The sequence below is a fragment of the Rhodamnia argentea genome, chromosome 3, assembly GCF_020921035.1.
Source record: "Rhodamnia argentea isolate NSW1041297 chromosome 3, ASM2092103v1, whole genome shotgun sequence".
Taxonomy (NCBI): Eukaryota; Viridiplantae; Streptophyta; class Magnoliopsida; order Myrtales; family Myrtaceae; genus Rhodamnia; species Rhodamnia argentea.
Genome location: NC_063152.1, coordinates 10415458 through 10437545, shown reverse-complemented (window position 1 = coordinate 10437545; position 22088 = coordinate 10415458). Strand labels below are relative to the sequence as shown.

The following is a 22088-nucleotide window of genomic DNA, read 5'->3' as shown; positions in this document are numbered from 1 at the left end:
TCACACACCGACCTCATAAAAAAACTACAAAATTTTCGTTCAAATCCGATTCATCTGTACGGAATCTTCTTCCGACATAGGAAGATCTTCGATCAAATCACTAATCAAGACGAAGGGCCACGGCGCCGACGTGACTTGTTCTTAAGACCGGAATATGAATATCTCGGTCATTGTGAATATGAGCGATTATCTTTTTTTGGATAGTTTCGAAATCTTTTTTTTTCTTTTTTTTGCTAATTATTGGAAGAAGTAAAAAAAAAAAAGAATGTCAGTTTTCAAAGCTAGTGACGCATTAACATTAAGAGCAGAAATTTTAATATGTTTTCACAAAAAAAAGAAGGAAAAAATAAAAAAGAGAGAGAGTAATGATTATAATAATAAAGCGAGTCAGTAAAAATGAAAAAAAAAGGAAGAATCTGAGAGTGGGGCGGGGGCTGATTGGCTGACTGGGACGAGGGACTGAAATTGCAGGCGGGTGGGAGGAGCTGGCGTGTCGACACGTGATTGGCTGGCTCTGCTTTCCTTGACCGCAGAGGTTTTCTACCTCCGTCCCCCACGTGGCGGAGCGGACCCCACCGTTGGTGTCTCGGCGGCAGGAGACAGCTTCAACTCCTGCCTCCTTTTTAATTTTCTTTCCTTTCTGTATTTCCCCCACTTTATTTAGGGTTTTCTTTTATTTTCCCTATGAATCGCTCATTACCGTTTTTTTTTTCCCCTTTTCTTTTTAACCTTGTTAGGCGATAATTTTTCAGTTCTTATGAAAACTCGCGAAGACCTATGGGCGCGAATGGCGACATTCTCTTTACGGGCTCTATTTCTGACAAAAAATAAAATTTTTTTTAATTTCTATTTCGTGAACGAGTTTGTAACACGAAATTTCCGTTCCCGAAGCGTAAGTTTGTTTGATAATAGCATAAAATTTTTACGATTGGGCGATCGGCGACCGATCGCGAACCGCGAACGGTGACGACGATTTGCCGCCTGCAGCGGGTGAACGGCAATCGGGGGCCGGAGATTGGCGATCTGCAACGAGCAACGATGACATGAGAGAGTTGATCGGCAAATGGCGAAACCGGCGACAAGGACGCGACAAAGGCGATCGGCCGTCAACGACCAGTAGCTTGGGACAAGCGGCAAGGATGCAATAGAGAGGGAGACCGCACACAAGAGGGAGGGAGTGAGTAATGAGAAGAATTCTTATTTTTGTTTCCGTTCCGGAAATAAAAATATAGAAAATTACTATTTCTCATTTACGTTCCAAATCTAATTCTGAGCAAAAAAAAAATTATCCTGAAAATAGAAAAATTGAAATTGCTTTACCAAACGTATTTACGTTCCAAACATATTCTCCAGAACAGAAAAATAGAAAAAAAAATAGGGGAGTAAAATTGTTGTCATGTGCGCCCTAACTGATCAAGCCGATCTGATCGAGGGAGACATACGGGTCCGTGCTCTCGAAACGACCCCAAGAGAATGCATGCGCAAGTGTGATTATTCGGACTAGACCTTGGGAGAAGAGGTCGAAAACGCTTATCGCTTAAGCAACCCCTTGGAGTTTGGTTGTTCCATCATTACCCCTTTAGATTATTCGTCGGAAAACTTAAGGGCCAAAATTGGAAAACTCACAAACACAATTAATTCTTTTGGTCGATGTCCAATTCATTAGATGATTGAATAATAAATAATATACTCCAAATCATGGAGTAAAACAATCTTTAAATGCAAGCAAGCAAAGCATACTAAAAAGAGAGGATGGAGCTCGACTCATCTAGGAAACAGATCTTACCCCTAAATTTCTTCCCCGTTGGATCCGAGTAAAGTCCTTAAACCGCTTTTTCTGAACTCTAGAGCATAAAATTCGAGGGGTGTTCCCCGAGATAAAGGGAAGAAAAATATTTTCTCGCAACTTAGAGGGAAGTGATGATGGAAAAGGCAAACTCCACGTTATCTTCGAATGGCTACCGCAAGATAGGGTCATATAATAGCGTCCCACGCCTAGAGTGAATCATAGGAGCTTCGGCTCCTGCGTCGTCGACTTGCTATGTAATTTCCTCCTTATTATGTAATTTGTCTTTTTCTTGCTTTTGTAAGTCAATTGGTATCCAATTCTTCTTCTGCCTACATGATCGTCACAATCATGATTTGTTCAATAAGATTTGTTACATTCGATTTAACAGATACTAAAACTATGATAACTTTCTACCCTTAACTTGTGCCAATAATATATTATTGGGAGATGAAAGCACAATTGAATACCGGTTTTTCTAAAAAAAAATTTGGATTTGCTTTTCTTTTTCTCATTTTCCATGATTTCTTAAGTGATTTCTTTTAATTATTTAATTTACGGATGTTGGTAATCGGGCCAAGTTGGAGATTCTCGAGCCGAGATAAGTCGACGCGAACCGATATATGGATTTATGTGGAGCGGGCATAACACGAGCGGTTCATACTTAAGGAGGAAGGAGGAGATCTGTTTAAGGTGCATGTATGATGGCGTTAGGCTGACAAAGTCCTATGTCGGGGACACGTGCCGTGACTTGGAGCACTCCATATCCCAGTCGATCCATATCTCTGATGAGTTTAGTTTCGAAGTGAATGTGAGTCCGACTGGATACATCTACAAGCTCCTTCAGGGCAATGCGTTTCGTAAAAAAGAAGAAGAAGAAGAAACCTATTTACAATCATGTCGTCATAATTGAACTTCTTAAGATCAATCTCGTTAATTAATCCATCTTTTTCACAATTGGAAAAAGAAAACGAAAAAGGAAAAGACAATTTGAGATTCTTACATTCCTGCATTTGCAGACATTGGGGGAGGGGGGGGACCATGCACATTAAAAACTAGCAGCAGGACTGCCCTGAACTGAACTGAGAGGTGTGCAAACAAAGCAAAACCAGACACTGATTCATACTTCTTGGTCGTATTGCAGCGTAGGGTAAGGAAATTAAAGGTTGGCGTGTTTGACTGGGTTTTTGCTCAGACTCACTCAGAACAAAGGCAAAGACAGAGAGAGAGAGAGTCTGTGGTCCACGAGTGGGGCAAAGAAAGGCCAAGATTTAAGGGCTCAAATCGCCAAAAATTACAAACTTCAAATTAATTTTTTGATTATCAAAATCCCGAATTAATACATCAATGACAAATTTACCCTCTATTAGTTTTTATTAAATTTTGCCGTCAAACTGTCAAGTCAGATAACACGTGATGGCAACTGACAAGCTCACATGTTTGGGATTTTTATCTTCCGTCTGTCACGGATGTATCGATTTGGAATTTTTCGTGATATTAATTCAACTTAGCGAAAATTAACGAAGAATAAATTTATCACAAATGTACCAATTTGAAGTTTCAGTGATGGAAAAAAAATATAGATTTGACATAAATTCGTAATGAGCGTATCCGTTTAGAATTTTTGATGGTATTAATTCAAGATTCAAAAGGAGGGGGAGGGGGAGAAGAAGAAGGTACAGAATTGGAAGAGAGAGAGAGAGAGAGAGAGAGAGTCTGACTTGTGGTGGAGTGTGGTGGTGGGCGAGCGGTAATGAGGACGGGAGGAGGTGGGCAGGGCAGAGAGAGACCCCTTCCCTTTCCTTCAATGCTGATGTTCACGTGAAAGGAATATTTATTAAATTCTTTTTCCTCCCTTTCTTTTTTTGGATTTTATTTATTATTATTATTATTATTATTTGGCTTTCTTTCGTTTTCCTTGAGACCCAAAATGGAAATAGACTTGGCCCTTTTTTTAAGGGCATGTCTGATTTGCGAGCTTTAAATCGACATAGCTGTTTTCAGATGGTTGTGTCCTTGAAATTTATCGCATGTTCCGTATTTAAACGGATGCGGTATTTTCGGGGAAGATGCAAGGAAAGGAAGAGCGAAGAAGGGGAGATTAGACGAAAAGGCACGTCGCCTCTCTCGAGAGGAGATCTTAGATCCCGCCGGGGCGGGTCGATTGGGCTTGTTTGAATCCGGTCACGCCGGATGGCGCGTTTTTTAGTGAGCCTAAGGCAAAGGTATTTCCTTCTTGGACTCGACTGCCTCTGCTCGATGTATAGATTCCGAGTCCAAACCTAGGAGACCTTCAGTTCAACAAATTCGGACTCGTTTTAATCTCGAAAGATCGAGTTACACCAATGAAAAGAAGCCATAACAGGTTAAGGACCCGTTATCCTTGTGAAGCTTAAATGACAATAAGCAAATTCGAAAAATAAGAACCTAAGGGCCGCCATCCTCGACTTTCCTTTTGGATATATATTTTTCGCTCCCTCGACGCAAAACCTGCATTTTTCAAAACCATTTAAGTTCACAGTCCTACACTTTACTCATGAGAGCTTTTTAAGAAATGTCTCTAACACTTTGAACACAATTCTCTTCCACAATTTCTTAATAGTCGAAGATGAAAAGCACAAAATCTTTAAACGCTTCGGTTGCGAGACGCATAGTACATGATGCGAAGTGTAGGATAAGAGGAAACCAAACATGCTTATACAATTTCCTCCATCGAAAGACAAAATGACGAAACGAAATCAAAAATCACTCACGTACGATCTTATACACTTTTTTTTTCATATCCGATTACGGCCTCCCTCAATTTCAAGATTAAAGTTTTTTTTTTGTTTGAAATTTTCTAACATGGTATCCTAACTGGCGATGCCGGCTTTTGAAAATACATTGCATCGACCTGTTTACGAAGAAGTTTACATGCTCTTTATATACAAATACTCTTCTTCCACTTAATCGAATTAAATTACTATATGTACAATTGGATATGATAAAAGATAATTGGACACATAAATGGGCAGAGGCCACCAAATAAAGCTGGCCATTGCATTATTTCGTGTAGTTGCCATCACGCAGAGTAAATACTGAGAAATGGGCAAGCACGGAAAGCAATGAAATAAAAGCTACCCGTTATGGCAGAAAATAAAAATCATTAAATTCGAAATGAATAAATATACAAAAAAAAAAAAAACGACAGAATCAAATCCCAAAATCGTGGTGGTGGTCTTCTCCCGAGAATTGCTTAGGTGTGCTGAAACCACGACATAAAAGGAAAGTTTATGATGTCATTAATACCATCTCGAAGAAAAATATTGCTGTCAAGATGTCATAAAGTCTCAGCAATCGTTATTAAAATCCTGACAGCGTAGATCTGAGTCTGGTCGTCCATGTCCGTAGAGCAAATAGCGTAGAATAGAATAGGATAAGATAGGCCGGGAGTTCTATATAAGAAGAATCCTAAGAGACGGCAACCACATCCTAGCGATCGCAACCCTTAGGCCCGAGTGATGGCCATCTAGACGATCACCATGCCAATGGTCCTCGAATCCTGGCCTCGACCATCGTGTGATGGCCACTATCCTCGGATTCGGATGGTTGCCACCCGATGCCGCTCTCTTTCCTCGACTTCTCCCCCTCCTTCGGACAAGAATGATCTCATGGGGGAATTTAATCCGAACTAATCCGGATTTATTCCAGTTGGAGGATCACCATTTGCATGTCGGAGAGGATAATTTTTTGTGATCCTACTCACGAAATAGAACTAAAAGTAGCAAAGATCACGCAGGTCTAGAATCCTTCAGCAAGTGCTGCTAGCTTTCAAGGTCTGGCAGGCAGTTCAATTTATAGTATCGCTTCCAAACATTACAAGCATACATGTCGCCCACAATAACATGAGGAAATCTAGGGGTTGGGCCTCCCATCATCCTGAAGGAACTGTGCCAAATTTTACGACTTTACCTTGAATTACTGAACACCTCTGGAAACCTCTACTTATAAAGGTAATGTAAGTTACAGAGACGGAGGTAATAATATACAGTCAGTTCATTGCAACACTATATCAACAGCGACAAAGACATTCAAGCTTTCTATCACATTTCCGAGGCTTTTCGAAGGAAGACGAAAGGGGAAAAGTGGGAAACCTGATGGAGATGCTGGTCCTGTCAAGAGAGCAAGCTAGGTCCGTTTTCAACAGCAAGCCGGGCTTGGCCTTGGCTATTGTGTCTGGACAGTTGGATATCACGAGTAGACTGGGTTCTTGCTTTCGCGTAGGGAGCTTCTCTTGCTGTGCAAAGTACAGAAATTTAGCGATAATCAGTCAACAACTTGTATTAAGTGATCCCAACTCTCTAAATAAGTAGGTCGATGTGATATTTTGCTGCTTTCCACTCAACTCACTATCATGAAGAGGAGATGCTAAAAAAGCTTCTTCATCGCAAAATTTCCTTTTTCTATGTGAAAAGACTATGCCATATGACATGCTGAGTACTAATAGAAACTACCCATATGTCCAGCCGTGGGTTCTGCATTCAGATTAATATGGCTTTGCAATGGTGTTACCTGCAATCTGCTGTGCACGAACAATATTTTGCCGCCTTTTCCAACAGATTATCAACAACATAACAAGAAGAAACAAAGCCAGCAGAGCGCCCACGGCAATTCCAACCTTGCCACCTGGCGAAAGATGAGGTCTGCATGTAGGAAGTCCGGGTATACCGCAAAGCCCATCATTATCTGTAAAACTGCATGTATCCATCACGAAGCAAGTTAGAACATTGCAATTAACAAAATCAAGATAAATTTGAAACCTCCTACAAACTCTGAACATTGCCATTCATTACATACTTGAAACTGGCTCTATGCAGAAGCCTTCCCCCTAAAGTTGCCGGGATTCTTCCAGATAACGAGTTTCCATTGAGATTCCTGAGCAATGTAGATGTCGATCAAAACCCTTTGTCTTGTGGTATACTCGAATTCATTGTGTTCAAACGTTTAAATGATCTTACAGCCTTCTTAATGATGTCAGCTGCCCAAGGCTCCCAGGAATTGATCCATTGAGAAAATTGTAAGAGAGGTCCCTGCAATGAAGCAGGATCTCTTAGCATTAAAACATAATGTGGTCCTAAAAACAAAAAGCTAAAAACCACTCATCATAAAAAACATGGAAAGTAGGAAACTTTGAGATTTTTATGCCCACAGACTAGATATACAGTCCAAAAGTCATACTTGCAAATTTTGAAGGTACTTGTCAGAGAAGATCACTCGCATGAAACAGCCACACCTTGCAGAACAAGCAGAAATTCTTTAAAAGCGAAAAAACTGTTATCCATTATTTTGCCTATGGGGTAACTGCCTTCATAGTCCAACACGATGAACTTTTACTAATATGACCACATTGAATATTTTGTTGACTAGTTCCTTCATTTTACCAGATAGAGCAAAATTCCATAGGCATCTCTTTTGTAATTTGTGAAGTTTAAAGCACCTCATCATCAAATCATCATTTGTAAAGACAAATCAGGTCACAGGATCCATTGTTCTTTACATCCCTTTCTCAGAGAAACCTTCTACACAAGAATAGCATGGACGTCGTACAGACTACATAAGGCAAACTACAGAGCATAACTCAAAAATGACTATCTCGATCTAAATGTGATGGTCCCAACACATATTTCAGCTTCCTTGGTAATGCCATGTGTGCCTAAATAAGTTTCCAGTGATTTTCCAAACCATTCAATTCATAATTTAAATCAATCTCTTGCTTAAATTATCAACTTTCAAATGGATACATACTAACATAGAAACGCGATAGTACTCCATTAAGTCAAAACCTCATAAACAGAGACAGAAAATAGAGGTCAAGACAACCTGGAAGACAAGCGGCAACCAAATGGAAACATAAATCATGTGGAAGATGTGACAAAACAGTAGAACACAAGTACATACTTTCATACTTCAGAAAATCATAGTCTCCGTTTGTTGAGTGCATGAATACACGAAAGCATCAATCTCATTGTTTGCCACTCTCAAGATTATACAACATATAAATGTCTTTTCTTCTTCGTTTCACCCAAAACTGATACTTGGAGGAAATGAAAGAAACCTATGAGCATAAACAAACTAAGACCTGTAAAATTTTGAACCTTTAGTGTAATGTTGGGTGTTGATTTCCCGAACTATTCTGGCAGGGTCGTCTTTAACAATGTGGATACTATCCTCCGAATAATATTGTCATATTGGAAAACACAATAGCAGGAAGGTTATCAGAGAGTGGTCAAGCCAATGTATTGCTTTGGAAGAGCCAGTCCTCCCATGGAAATCGTTTAAACTTTCCTCTCTTTGGGTGTTAAAGTAGGTACTAAATCTCAACATACTTCACTATCAAGAATTGCCAATTGGAAGTCTAGTAATGCATTTCACAAAATAGCCACATTAAAAAAATCTCGGACTATATTAGTGACATCAAATGTGAGGACCTGCATATTTGCTGTTATTCAACCTCAGAAGGTTAATGAGATTTTTTTTAGAGAGTGTTTGATTATTCTTAAACAGATAATATTTCTTATGATGTCTCTATTTTTTATCTTTCACAAGTTAAATTTGTTTGTACATTGTTCTTGGCTTGCTATGTTTGTCAAGGATAAATATAGAGAGTTCTCCAGGAACTTTGGCTTCCTAAGAGTCTTCAAACTGTGATTACTACTTTTTAGCATATGAAGGTAATCGCTGCAAAAAAATATTCTAGCAAACTACGACAATAAAATAGGACGGATGGATTTTATATAAATAAATTTTTGGGAGCAAAGGTGGTGTTTCTTAATCAACAGTTAAAGAAATTAACTTGTTACCCATGATTTCAGCATCGACCATGAGAAGTTTCACTTAAAAGATGACAGATCATGAACTTTTTTCATATCAAAATCAATTGATTAACGGATTCACCAAATCAACGAAATCCATAAGAAAAACCACTTAAGTTTTGTCTTTGAGAATATACTAATACTACATGAGGCCCGAGAAAATCAGCGAAAGGAGAATGACAAGGCAGCATCATCTTCTTAATCTGGGCATTGCAGTGTCCTAAACATTATATTAGCGGCTTCTTTTGTCGACGATGCTTGGCAGCACTTGGTCACTCTTGACGTCAATCAAGTCGTTAAGGACCAAATGAGCTCTATTTCAGGAGAACAAATTTCCTTGTCTGAAAAATAGTTGACTCAACATATGAGTTGTATTATAATTTGATAAATACCCCACTCCCCCCACACATAACCAAAGAAAAGACAACATAAAAGAAAAAGAAGGAAAATAGAGCTCTCAGAATTTTCAAAGACTCAATAATTCATAGTCTCTCACAACTTATCTGGACAAGGTTGGCATCATGGGTAATAAGCTTCACTAGCAGAAAGAAGCGTAATATCTTCCCGTATGGTTAAAAAGAGAAATGGCCATATTTGGACCAAAACAAGCTTATTGCAGCACCAAAGAAGATCATACATAAAGATCTAAGGAGACACGGCAATTGGAGTAAACCTGAAGTTAACATCTGTAAGTGGCACAGCAACTGAATAGTGAAGAGGTGCCTTTTTTTTTTTTTCTCGTTCTGGATTTAAAAAAAATGTATAAAAAAATGGTGCAAAGAAAATACAAGGATGAGAGCATATGGCTTGGGAAGAATTAGTTGCACAAGAAATGGACACTAGGACTCTGGAATTGTCTGTGTCCTTCAGAGGGAGAACATTTAAAAGTATAAACAAGGCATACATGATGGCAATCATTACTTACAGAATTTGCAAGCCAGATATGGTCCCTAGAGAGGAAGGTATATGCCCTTGAATGCTGTTTCCGCTCAAGTTTCTGATTGAGAGAAAAGATGAACAAAACAAAAGAGATGTCATGGCTGTGCAGCCTGAATTTCTACTTAGCAAATTAAACCTAACAAATGACTGCAAAAAAAGAATAAAAGTTATTTACAACACAATCTAGCTGCTGAATATGCTGAAAAGGAACTCTTAAAAGACAATATGTTAAAACTCACATGCTTTGCAGATGAGTCAGTCTAGATATCTCTTTTGGCAAGAATCCCCTCAGACCCTGGTTGTCAAGACCACTGAGAAATGCAGGAGGTGAACAATTGCGTCAGGGATTATACTAACCTCAAGGTCAATGCTGTACTGTAGAAAAAAAATCTTCTAACTACATGAAAGTGTATAATTAAGCAATTAGAGCTTATATCCAGAGTTAATAACTTTCCAAGTAACTCTGATACTGTAAGGGTTGAAGATTTGGAATGTAACATTAGTGTAACAAGAAAAATGCTCAGCACCAAAGGAAGCCACATTAGGCAGGCATACGCTAAACTGGGTGCTCACCAAAGAGATGCCGAGCTGAGATTAGTTAAACCCTAATCCAGGAGCTCAATTCCAACAATTCATGAAAACGCTCGCTTATCCTTAAGGAACCTTAAATGTGTTTATGTAGACACAGCTTGGAACAACCTTTAAATATAGGCAAATCCCAAGACACTACCCTTTCTTTCCCTAGACATAGACCACCAATCCCTAGACAACATGTAAATAAGAACATTGACTGTTGACTCGAACTACTCTAGAAACAAATACAATGCATAATACTTAATAAACACAGAAATACTAAAAGACTCATTCTCGGATTTCCTGACCAGCAGTTGCTATTGGGGCACAACTTCCTCTAGAAGACTGCAAATTGCTTGAAATCTGATTCATTTGAACCTAGAAACATAGGGTTTTCCAACCTTAACTTATTTGACCATATTGAAGCACGGAAGCCCTCTAGAATATCTGAACAAACTGACACTAAAATTCTGCTAAAATGAACTTATTCTTTAAGCAAAATTGCATTAAGTGTTGGATAAGGCTCAATCCTCTCGAAATTATCCTACATGATACTCCAAATCCTCATTCACTTATCTTTTTGGTTAGCATCCCACAGAGTGTCACTGCCCATCAAATAGGAAACTAAAGGTAGGCTGACTTCTGGTCCATTATTACCCCGAAACAGATGGATTGTATGTACGATTTAAGACCAATGCATGGGGCAATGGCATTTTCAACAGGTGGAAGTTCATTCTCACTTTTCACCATCACACAGAAAATGCCAATCTAACAATTGTCCATCACCTATAAAAAGTATAAATGGCGTGCACTTTGCCTTATGAGTATCCAACGATTTTCAGAGAACCAGCTCCCATAAGAGTCTCATTAACCTTCTTCAAGCGAGCTTATGACTTAATTGTCTGCAAAGCCTAGTCCAGCATTCACAAAGACAGTTTTCGCAGGAAGGAAATGGCTATGATACTCGGAAGTTTGCAAACAATTAGATGGAAGGGGATAAAGTATTCCACTATATGAGAGGCGAGTAATAAAGAGTTATGTGATTACACTCAACACATTTGTTAGTTGCTTTAGTCAACAGCCAGAATAAGAAATGGCAAGACAGTGAAGCTGTTCACTGCCTCCAAAAGTGACATAAAATTCCAGCTACAATACCGGTGACTGAGGACAATGAGGAGCCTGGACAAGATCAGAGGGTTGGCAAGGGAAGGCATGGTCTGTGGAGGACATTTATAGCCAGGATGGGGACAGGATCCATCCCAAGATTAAGGAAAGACAAGAAGGCAACATATCCATAGACAGCAGCAAATAAAGACAATGAGGAGCCTGGACACGATCAAAGGGTTGGCAACGGAAGGAATGGTCTGTGGAGGACATTTATAGCCAGGATGGGGACAGGATCCATCCCAAGATTAAGGAAAGACAAGAAGGCAACATATCCATAGACAGCAGCAAATAAAGACAATGAGGAGCCTGGACACGATCAAAGGGTTGGCAACAGAAGGAATGGTCTGTGGAGGACATTTATAGCCAGGATGGGGACAGGATCCATCCCAAGATTAAGGAAAGACAAGAAGGCAACATATCCATAGACAGCAGCAAATAAAGACAATGAGGAGCTTGGACACGATCAAAGGGTTGGCAACGGAAGGAATGGTCTGTGGAGGACATTTATAGCCAGGATGGGGACAGGATCCATCCCAAGATTAAGGAAAGACAAGAAGGCAACGTCATGGACAGCAGCAAAGAAACCTTAGCAAACTTGTGGACTTTATTGACTGAACAATCAGCAAGAAGCCATAAGATTAGAAGGATGAAGCTTTTCTAGCCCTGTCGTAAGAATGGCCACACACCACATTACATGTAAGAAAGGCCACCATCTGAGTGCTAATTGGTCAAAATTATTGAATTTGCACATGGATTCTTTGCGCACTGCATTAATGGGATTCAGATGAATCAAAATATAACATTACCATACGAAGGGAGAACACGATGTCATTGTCACCATTCATAGGAACTATGAGTATTAACTACTTGAACCGAAAGCCAGACTTACAGATTTGGATAAATTCATGACATATTAAGCTTTTTCATAGACATTTATGAAACTAAGCCAGACTGTTCGAAACATCAAACACAATTACTATAGTGCAACAACTAAAGTACAGCTGTAACAGGAGAAATTTTAGCGTGCAAAGAGGAAAAGATTAGTGCATTACAGTCCATCAATGACCCATTTGCCTATTGTCTGATTAAATTGGCAGTCAGCTCCGCTCCACGGATGTTGTTGAGGGATACATGGGTCACCATTCCACCCAAATCGACGGGGGAGTGCTAGTGAAGTCTTTAGTGCCTGTAAAGCCCTAACTAGTATGCAGAAGGATGATTAAGTTCGCATCACCTAAAATATATTCCAAGTCATACATAATATATAATCGACAACAACTGAAATTTAAAACTTGGGAAACACAAAGTTGAGGTTCCATCAGAACTCATCAAGAAATCAGCACTAAAGTTTCTATGCTGGAATTCATCCACAAGCTAGCTCAAACTTTGAGTGACACACAATAGAACAGCTCAAGCAAAGCACAATACGAGTATCTGATGTTTCCTCTGATTTGGCAGTGCTCGAATTTCTTCATTATGTGTGGCTTTCTTTAATTGGCACTTTAAAGCTGTAAAAAGTTGCTAAATAAACTTAAAAAGAAAAACTTTTTAGCTGAAAAGAACATACGACTTAACAAAGGGCATGTTTCGATTTCCTATTCCATTACTAGAGACCGGCTCAACTAAAAACCATTCTGAAATCATTACATCCCAAGGTCCCAAGAAAATCATCTGAAGCTCTTCTCACCAGATATCATCTCTATTTACTAGAGTAACATAGTATGCAATGTTACATGAGTCAAAGTCAAGATATGTGGGATTCATCTAACTTGACTATATATAGACAATAGTTTTCTTCACTATGAATATCAAAATGCAGTTCAAACAATTACCATGAATATGCATATTTTAGATTAGAACAGAGGCTCAATTTGTTTAGAATAAAACGTAAGTCTACTCCATTTGAAAGTTTTTTTTTCCCGGTTCAACTTGGCCTTCCCAAGTTGTCCCGTCCTTCCCAAGTCCTCCCATCTAGCTGCCCCCAAACCCATTTGATATCTTCCTTAGAATTGCACGTGAGAGCCAGAAAAACCCTTGAGGTTTTTTCTCCGGACAAAAAGCAACTGCTTTAAATACTGGCCAGACACCCAATACAGATTTTCAAAGCAGAGATATAGCAGGAATTTAAGAAAGAAAGGTCCCCTATGGGGCACAAGTACACATTGAAGCGTAGCTAAGGGATCCAAGGCATAGCACTGACTGAACATTTTTAACGCATAATTCAAAGATACATGATAGAGCAGTGAGAGATGGCCATAATTAGAAATTCATGTTTGAGAGATTGTTCTTGTAACTCCTTCCTTCATAATTAATTTCATGTTATCTCTCCTGCGCATAGGGCACAGATCAACATGAAAAGACTAACATTCTTTCCTCCATTATCTCCTTTTGTGATAGAAGTATGGCCAGTAAAATAAAATGAATCCTGCTATAAGTATAGATATATTTTTGTGCAGATGGCTTCGATGCCTAATGCACCATACTGCCAAACAAGCAGCAAACCGCTTTGCATTTTATCTTCAAAGCCAAAAACCGCGAGAAGCATATTTAAGCACAACACTTTCAGCTGTGACTAACTGTGTCGTGACTTGCAGAGAAACATAAAAATGAACCTGCATAAATGAAATCGACCGGAATGATATGTACCTACATATCTATGTAGCAATGTCAATGAAGAACAGTCATGGCTGAAACAAGCTTAAAATCTACATTAGTAAAGTCTTTCCGCACCTTCATCTGTTAAAGTTTTAGACTCAGCCGTGATAATTTCAAAGACCTCAACAGCATTGATGACAGCTTTCCCCTTTTTAGGTTGCACTGTTACCGTCAAGGTCCTACCATTCACAGCAACAGTTCTGTTTAATACCAGAGCAACATGTCGATCCCCGCTCATCTTAATGATGTCCACATCTTCAAATACAGAGTCGCCGTTTATCAAGATATTGAACACTCGCTGCCCTGCGCCTGTAATGGAAGAATCAATCTCTGCAAAATGTAACCAGACTGAATAGTTCCTGTTAGGATCGACATCCATTATGTACTCCAACTCTGGCTGCTTATCAGTTCCAACGAGCGCTGACTGATAAAGTGCTTCCGGATAAAAGTTTGGTGCAATGGAGGCTTGTTTGATGCTGCTTTCAGTAGATATCTCTTTGTCAGAGCCCACGCTAAAAGTCGAAATAGGCTTCCAAAATCTGTCCCCACCCCAATGATCACCCCTGTAATCCTCATCAAATTTTGGTTTCCCAGTACCGCAGCTTAGTCTTGTGGCTGTTCTAAGGATCATTCCATGGCCCTGATCAGATCCATGCTTATATGCATTCTCATCGACTTGAAGAATTTCAATGGAGAGAATAGCGGGATCTCCGTGACCAGTGCTATGGAAGCATAAAGAGGCAGAACCATCTGTAAGAAACACAATGGCCTCAGCAAATGCTTGCTTATCATGGTTGATCCAACCTGGTTTCAGGGAAGAAATCAAAGTGCCTTCAATTGAAATGTCAAATAGGGGTTCGTCATCGAAGTTGGGATGTGCAACCAATCCAAAGAAAATCCTCACAGAGTAGCGTCCCTTCGGCACTCTATTGAATACATAGCAGTTTTCAGGACCTTCAGAGAGAGGAAAATAACGAATTGTCTTAAGAGGAGGGCTGATGATACTTGTACGCGTTGCATTAGTGGGTATTCCTCCAGTATACCCAAAGTCTTTGAACCAAAGTGTGTTGGTTGGTGGAGTATGGACATTCTGACGAGCTCCACAGCTTATGCGCATAACAAAAGGTGCTGCAGAAAAAGAATACAACTTAGATATTGATTCAAACAATTGGATGAGAAAGAGTCGGAAAAAACCAGTAAGAGAAATGGCTTTCCTATACAGAGCACAAATGCTTCATTATAAAAAGAAAAACTTGAACATCTCTCGCCTCTGCTCTATCATTCTCTACTTCTTTTTCTAACCAACATCAACACGCATCTGTGACTTGTTAAGGTGTTGCTACATAATTTATCAGGACGCCGTTAAGTTTCTCACTGCCTGGAGTGAATGAAAAGGCAAACGTGGTGTTTATTTTGAAATCAAGGTCAAGATTATTTGGGAACATAGAAGAAAATGAAATATCTCGTGTTGGAAGGACACAACAGGGAATGTCAGTTCCAGCCCACTATCATAGACAGTTGGTCTTACTCGTCTTGCTTTGATACCGTCTAGTCTTGTGACATTTTACTTTTGTCTGCTTGTTTTTGATAAAGGAGCAGTGGATATATCCAATTAGCTCATAACTTAATGCCTTCATATTATTTAGCGAATTGAATCTAACTATGTATTATCGGGACAAGTAATCTCAGATTAGGAATCTCAGTGTCTTACAGCCGCTCGCTAATGGTTTAAACTGGGAAAGCATGCATGTCGCTGTCGGAAATAAAACAGACAATCAAGTTTCCAGAGTTCCCGTGGGTGTTTCCCTTCTCAGCAAGCTCAAAGATCCAACTGCAACTCATCTCATTCTTCAGCTCAGCTGAGGCAGCTGAATCAACGCAACCGAACCGCCCATGACCATTCAAACTAAACCAATGCGAATCTTCAAGCGAAACCGAACAAATCGTCCCGGATTAAGTTCCTAAACATCACAAAACAACCAAAAACAAAGAAAAGACAAAAACCCCGAGGCAACACTGAAGCGAAAGCACGGACTCCCACTGGATCGAACTCCCATCCTCCACCACCCGCACACTCCGCCGTCGCAACCGCGAGACCCGGCCCCCCTCACCCTCGCTTCAAAACCTCTCCATCACCCGCGTTCACGACACCCGTAGAAAGAGTACCGCAAAGGGCCGAGAGAGAGAGAGAGAGAGAGAGCTCACCGTGTCGAGCGAACGAAGTGGAGAGAGACAGCAGGAGAGTGAGTAGCGACGAGAGGAGGAGGTCCCTCGACATTGCGGCCCCTCCCCGGTGCTGCGCCCGCCTCGCTGTATAGCGCTGATGCTACCACATTCTCACTCACGCTCCATCTCGATCTTAGAGAGAGAGAGAGGAGAGAGAGAGAATGTCTTTTCTGGTTGGACTTCTTGGACTGGCGTCGCCTGTGAACTGTAAACGGTCAACATCTTGGAAGAGTGGTTCATACTTCATAGTTTAGTTACCAGCTCTCGCTTACCTTAGTGAGGAGGGGTCACACTGGTTTAGTCGAAGAAGTCAAAGATTTGACCAAAAAAATAAATATATAAACTATATATGTATATATATGTTCGATGAAACTATTTATATATTTTATTCAGAGAAAAGATGGAGGGCAACTTGAGTCTGAGACTCCAAAAGCAATGGCATATTTTTCTCTTTTTTCCTTTTTTTTTTCCCTTTGCTTGTGAAAGGGGTTACAAAATATACTAAGATCTAACTAGTGTGGATGCCCGGGGCGATTGAAATTTACACATCAACGGTTCGTTTTTGTCGGTTAAATTTGTCCTAAAAGTGAATTGCGAAGTATTTAGAATATTATAAATTTGATGGTGACTTCGCTGCTAGTAGTTTTGACGGAATCGGATAATCGACCTTATAAAGAAACACGCATAAGTCGAATTTATACACAAAAAAAAAAAATCTTGTGCCAATGCCTTTATCTTGATTCTCGTAATGATAAAATTATCGATAAACCTTTCTAAGCATTAGAAGGGGAGAAGGCTTAAAAGATTCTTGAACTTTTTAAAAATTTATCAACCAAGTCCATAATTTCTTTTTTTTTTATTGGGTACTTAAAGTTGTGTTTTTTTTTTCTTGTTGAAGTTGGTCCTTTTATCAAAACAAAAATTTGGAAATGTCGATGTGGACTGACACGTAAGTGCCACGTCAATGCTAATTGGATAAGTTGATGCTTTCATGTAATTTTAGGTATTGAGTACATAAAATATTAACAAATTAAATAGTACAAACCCTAGAAGACGGAGAAAGGGAGAAGACGTGGAAACCCAGATGGGCCAGTGCAACTAACGAACCCTTGCTAGGGGTTGCGGAGTCGCGCGACCTCAGCTAGGTGGCGCCAAGGGTTGCAAGACCCTAATTACCAATCACTAGGGTTGCGCTACCTCAACATCGCTTATTCGGGATCGCTCGATTTGAATCAAATCTCGCCTAAAGTAGTGCAACCCTCCCATGCAATGGTAGGGATCGTGCGACCCTACATCTTTCTTGTTTTAGTTTTCTTTTTCTATTTTTTAATATTGTATGACGCCACGCTAGCATTTTCGTTCATAATTTTGACAGAAGAACCTACTTCGATTTGAATTAAATTTCGCCTAAGGTAGTGCAATCCTCCTAGACCATGGTAGGGATCATGCGACCCCACCAATGACACTTGGTCAAGGGTGGCCCGCATCTTTTTTGTTTTAGATTTCTTTTTTCTATTTTTTTAATATTGTATGATGCCACGTCCATATTTTCGTCCATAATTTTGATGGAAAGACCAACTTGAAAAAAAAAAAAAAGGACATGTAGTTTACTAATCTAATTAAACCCCAAAAACATTAGAGGAGAAAACTAAAAAGGCGAATGATAAAATGAGGAAATGATTTTCTTTATCAAGAGGAAAAATGGTTAATAACATGAAAAATCTCAAACTGGTATATTTGTGAGTCGAACTCCGTACTTATAATATTAGCGTCCTCACTCTCCAATCGCATTACCAGCAAAGCCGCATGTCTATTGCCACTCTAGAGAAAATTGGACATAAGTTTTATTTAATTTTTTTTTTTTTTTTCTAATATTTACTAATCTATATACTATATCTCGGTATTAGCACTCATGGTCATGGTGGCCACTCAGCTACCGACTCCGAAATTACAAAACTGAAAAAGAAAATTGCTTACAATTATGTAGGATGGATGACCGGTGGCTTGGTGAATAGGCTAGTCAATTATCGTAAACCTCATTTGTTATTTCAACTAACCTCAAACTTTTCTAAAAAAAGTTCACTCAAATTCATGTCAATCGTGTACGATCATTCATATTTACATACATATTCCGAATTTTATTTGCTTAATTATAAGTACTGAATTTTCAAAATATGATCTCCAATGAGGTCTTCCAGAAAATGAAGTGTTGTGTCATATGTTATCCTAACTCAGCAAGTTGGCAAAAAAAACGTGTCGGATCGATTTTCAATAAATGACGAACTTCCTTTTATTTTGTTGCTGTCTATTCTCTATCTTTTAGATCCCTTTTCATCTCTTTGGCTAGTGCTACGATGCCTTGTTGCTGCCATCGGCATCACCCCTAGTGTTGCCGCCATCTCCATTGCCGCCGTCGCTGAGTCTCGCGGCGTTTGCTCGCGATGTAGCCTGGCCATTGCTAGTGGTGTCGCTTATGTCGGTGGTGAATGGTGATGGCAAGCGCTGGTGTTGTAATGACCCGGTTCGATGAGGACAAAAAGTGATAGTCGGTGCCACCAGAGGGCTTAAATAAGAAGTTGTTCTTGACAGGCAGTAATGAAGCAATTTTTGTAAATTGTTGATAAAAAGAAATGACCGCTGACTTTTTCTCATGTAAATTGTTGGAGGCTCACCAACACTTTTGTGAAGTTACGAAGTTCTCTGTATGACTTGTGAATTAGCAATTTTTGTACTGACTTACCATCTTTTATTTACGTAACTCACTGATATTTCGATTTTATCAATTCTCATATGAGATTACCGACCTAAATTAAAGTGACTTATCAATATTTGTCATATTTTATTGAGTTATCAACTATGAAGCATGGACACTATCCCGAGGACTTCGTGTCGTGTTTGATACCGGCATGCGTTCGACAATCTTCGACATGCGACCGATAACATAGTCAACAAATGTCAGATATTTGATGTGTGGTAAGCGCTCCGAACACGCCAGTAATACACAAGTCCAGCATCTTGATATACTATTTATATACCCACGGGATCAATTTTAAATATTTTTCATAAATTAGGGATGTAGATCTATCAATCTCTCTCTCTCTCTCCCTCTCTCTCTCTCTCTCTCTCTCTCTCTCCTAGATCTTATACGCACTAATCCCAAAATTCATATAGCCAGCCAGCCAAAAAAATAATAATAATAATAATCATGAATCCCTTATAGAAAAAGAAAAAACTCACCATTGAATTCTTTATATATACATGATAATTTACCTTGTGTATATATATAAATATACATTTAATATACGTGTCGAAATTATCTATTTTTTGAGAAATAATGTATCGGCGTATCGTGTCGTGTTGTGTCGCGCGTCGCATGTCGGTGCTACTTAGGTTACCAACTTATACTTGCATTGATTAGTAACTCCGTACATGTACTAACTCTTGTCGGATGATTACCAAATTAAATTAGCATGACCCTACCATGCAAGCAAAATGCGAATGATTTGTCTATTGGTTAAGTATACACTTGAAAACTTTTTAGGTATAACTTGTTTTTTCGAAAAAAAAGTGTCAACCCGCTTTTAATAGGGTTGGATATGAATTGATGAGATCTCCTTACATTTAGAATAAGGCGGACTCGTATTGACCCGAGCCCAACCCAACCCAGTCGAAACCCGCCAAATTATTGGATCCATTGGTTAGCCGTGCCCAAATTTATCAACGAAGGGTTGACTATACATGTTGATGGTCAATAATTGCAGGAGCATGAAAGGTTCCGAAAGTGGTGCGTATTATGTTATGAATCATTAGCATGACAAAGGCATTTTTGACGAACTATATATTATACAATAACATTTAAATAATAAATGACGTCTCCATTTAATACTTTAAGCTTTTTAAGCATTCTAACAGAATAACTTGCCATTAAATTAGTAAGATTAAACAGGGTAAGACACAGGCACAAATGTTTAAGAAATGAAGGGTTAAAATTCATACTCTATGCCTATCCATTATTTATAAATTAATTGAGAAAGGAAGGGTTGCCAGATCCATCAATTTTTTTGCTTCGGCGATTGCTTGTCAAAGCTTTACGATTAAATTAGCCAAATTTGAAAAACTTAGGACCGAATTGATATTCATATAATCGGCTTAATTTTTTTTTTTTTTGTAATTTTTCCAAGGTTGATAGCCGAGGTCTTTACCACCCTTTCCTCGTCGTTGGCGGTGGCCCTCGCCTACCATGCCCACCGCGGGCGAAGGTTACCAATCCCGGCCATGCATCGGCAATGTTGTTGATGCCATCAATCACGGAACGGCATCGTCCCTCTTTTCTTTTTTATAGAAAATTGTTCTACTTTGATCGACTGATCTCCATACGCATAATCACGTTTATCTTGAGGACTCGTTACCATACTATAACAAGTAATATCGTTGCCACGTCAATTTTACCGCGAGTGCGCCTTCAAATCGACCTGCTTCTGAGTGAAACGTTGACCAATTTTTTTTTCAAGCGTATTGATCCATCGCGAATCTGGACCGGCCGATCAATCTCTGAAAAAGGAGCAACGAGCGACCGGTAAAAAATGGACGGTGGAGATTACACTGTCCTTTTCAAATCCAGGGTTGGGGATTTAATGACATTGCCATACGAAAGGGTCCTGAAAAAATCAAGAACTTACGATTTTTCACGCCCCCCGATTTTGTCCCTTTTCCGTAATTTGCTTGAATGTTGGGGTGGAAAACATGAGCAGAATAAAATAATTGACCTAGGAGAATCCCGAGAGTGCGAACTGTGGAGGAAAGAGACGACGACGACTGACCTGTCACGTCAGAGCGACCAAGCGCTCCCCAAGTCTCCCTCCGCAGCAACAGCAGAAACGAGCTCGGAATTTGCTTCGCGTCTCGCGCGAAAATGCCATCCCCACCACCACCTCCACCGCTACCGCCGTCGCCCCCGCCGCCGCCGCCGCCATTGTCCCCCGCGGACGCCCGCGAGGGCGACGATCGCGAGGACGATGAGGAGATGATCGAGGAAGCGGAGGAAGGAGAGGGCGAGGGCGAGGGAGAGGGAGAGGGGTGGGAGATCATGGTGGAGGAGGAGGAGGAATATGGGGACGAAGGACGAGAAGAAGCGTTGGAAGCGGAAGGCGGAGTAGGCGGAGGAGGAGAAGGGGAAGGAGCTCGCGTGGGCCGAAACGGTGAGTACTCGAACTCGATTGCTGACCTGCTTTATGGTTGCGGGATTGTCTCTGCATTATCGCTTCGTTGCTTTGCTGCTAAGATTGTTCGATAGTACACTGCTCTGCGTGCTCTGTTTTGGCCGCAAGTATCTGAATGGCTGCGCTGTTCTTTTTTCCCCATGAAGGCGCATACATGTGTTTGAGAGAAAAAGTTGGAGACTTTGAGTCGCGTGTCCAAATTCTAGCGTCGGGGTTTGCGTCCTTTACCATTTCCTGTTCGTTGAAAGTGGAAAATTGACATCTTTTTAAGCAATTAAACGGCATTTGACTTGAATTTTGTGCGCCCCTGGTCAAATCCGGAGTAGTGAATTTATCTGGATTTTGTGGTGCCGTTCATAAATTAGTTTTTCATTTGATATGTTTTCGCGTATAGAACAGCATTTTGAGCGCAATTGTGTCTTGAAATGAGCGCGATGATCTGATTAGGATAATGCTGCTATGATGATAATCACTTGTTTCTTGATTCGCAGTTGATCCACCTATAAACCGTTTTTCAGTTTTAAGTATATCTCTATGAAAATTTAGTGCCTTACATAAGGGAAAACCACCTTGGTCAGCTAAAGCGGACAAAAATGGTTAATTATGGAAGGGAAACGATAACATCGTGTTCTTAGCATTTTAAGCATTTGTAAATCTACTAATAATTTTGAG

General features: G+C 39.9%; 3 protein-coding genes across 12 annotated transcripts in view; 2 read left to right on the top strand and 1 right to left on the bottom strand.

The window, feature by feature from the left end:
• Positions 1-5729: 5729 nt before the first annotated feature.
• On the bottom strand, positions 5730-16361 carry LOC115750386 (receptor-like protein 4). Its single transcript, XM_030687701.2, has 9 exons — positions 16177-16361; positions 14047-15099; positions 12369-12516; positions 9816-9887; positions 9563-9634; positions 6784-6855; positions 6623-6700; positions 6338-6519; positions 5730-6062 (listed from the first exon to the last, which is right to left on the bottom strand). Exons 1-9 carry the CDS (start codon positions 16247-16249, stop codon positions 5941-5943), a joined length of 1872 nt encoding a protein of 623 aa, XP_030543561.1. The 5' UTR covers positions 16250-16361; the 3' UTR covers positions 5730-5940.
• Positions 16155-22088, top strand: part of LOC115750388 (auxin-repressed 12.5 kDa protein) — a 19254-nt gene continuing 13320 nt past the window's right edge. Inside the window, exon 1 of the mRNA XM_048276529.1 lies at positions 16155-16172. The gene's annotated coding sequence lies outside the window, so the exon portion shown is untranslated. The remainder of the gene's footprint in view (positions 16173-22088) is intronic.
• Positions 20989-22088, top strand: part of LOC115750368 (protein FRIGIDA-ESSENTIAL 1) — an 8593-nt gene continuing 7493 nt past the window's right edge. For 9 of the 10 annotated variants that reach the window (XR_007197870.1, XR_007197869.1, XR_007197866.1 and 6 more), the window contains exon 1: positions 20990-21395. Coding sequence is in view for 1 of the 10 variants with exons in the window: in XM_048276454.1 (XP_048132411.1) it covers positions 21110-21395 (286 nt within the window). In the remaining 9 variants the exon portion in view is untranslated. Of the gene's footprint in view, positions 21396-22088 lie in introns of all 10 variants that reach the window. The other variant, XR_007197871.1, reaches the window with a different exon arrangement.

Excerpts from the sequence above, each read along its gene's own strand:
- LOC115750386 (XM_030687701.2), bottom strand. The coding sequence starts at position 16,249 with ATGTCGAGGGACCTCCTCCTCTCGTCGCTACTCACTCTCCTGCTGTCT. Across the intron at positions 9,888-12,368 it reads AAATGGGTCATTGATGGACT|TGGTCTTGACAACCAGGGTC; the intron begins GTAATGCACTAA and ends TGCATTTCTCAG. Across the intron at positions 6,856-9,562 it reads ATATCTGGCTTGCAAATTCT|GGACCTCTCTTACAATTTTC; the intron begins GTAAGTAATGAT and ends GCTTCATTGCAG.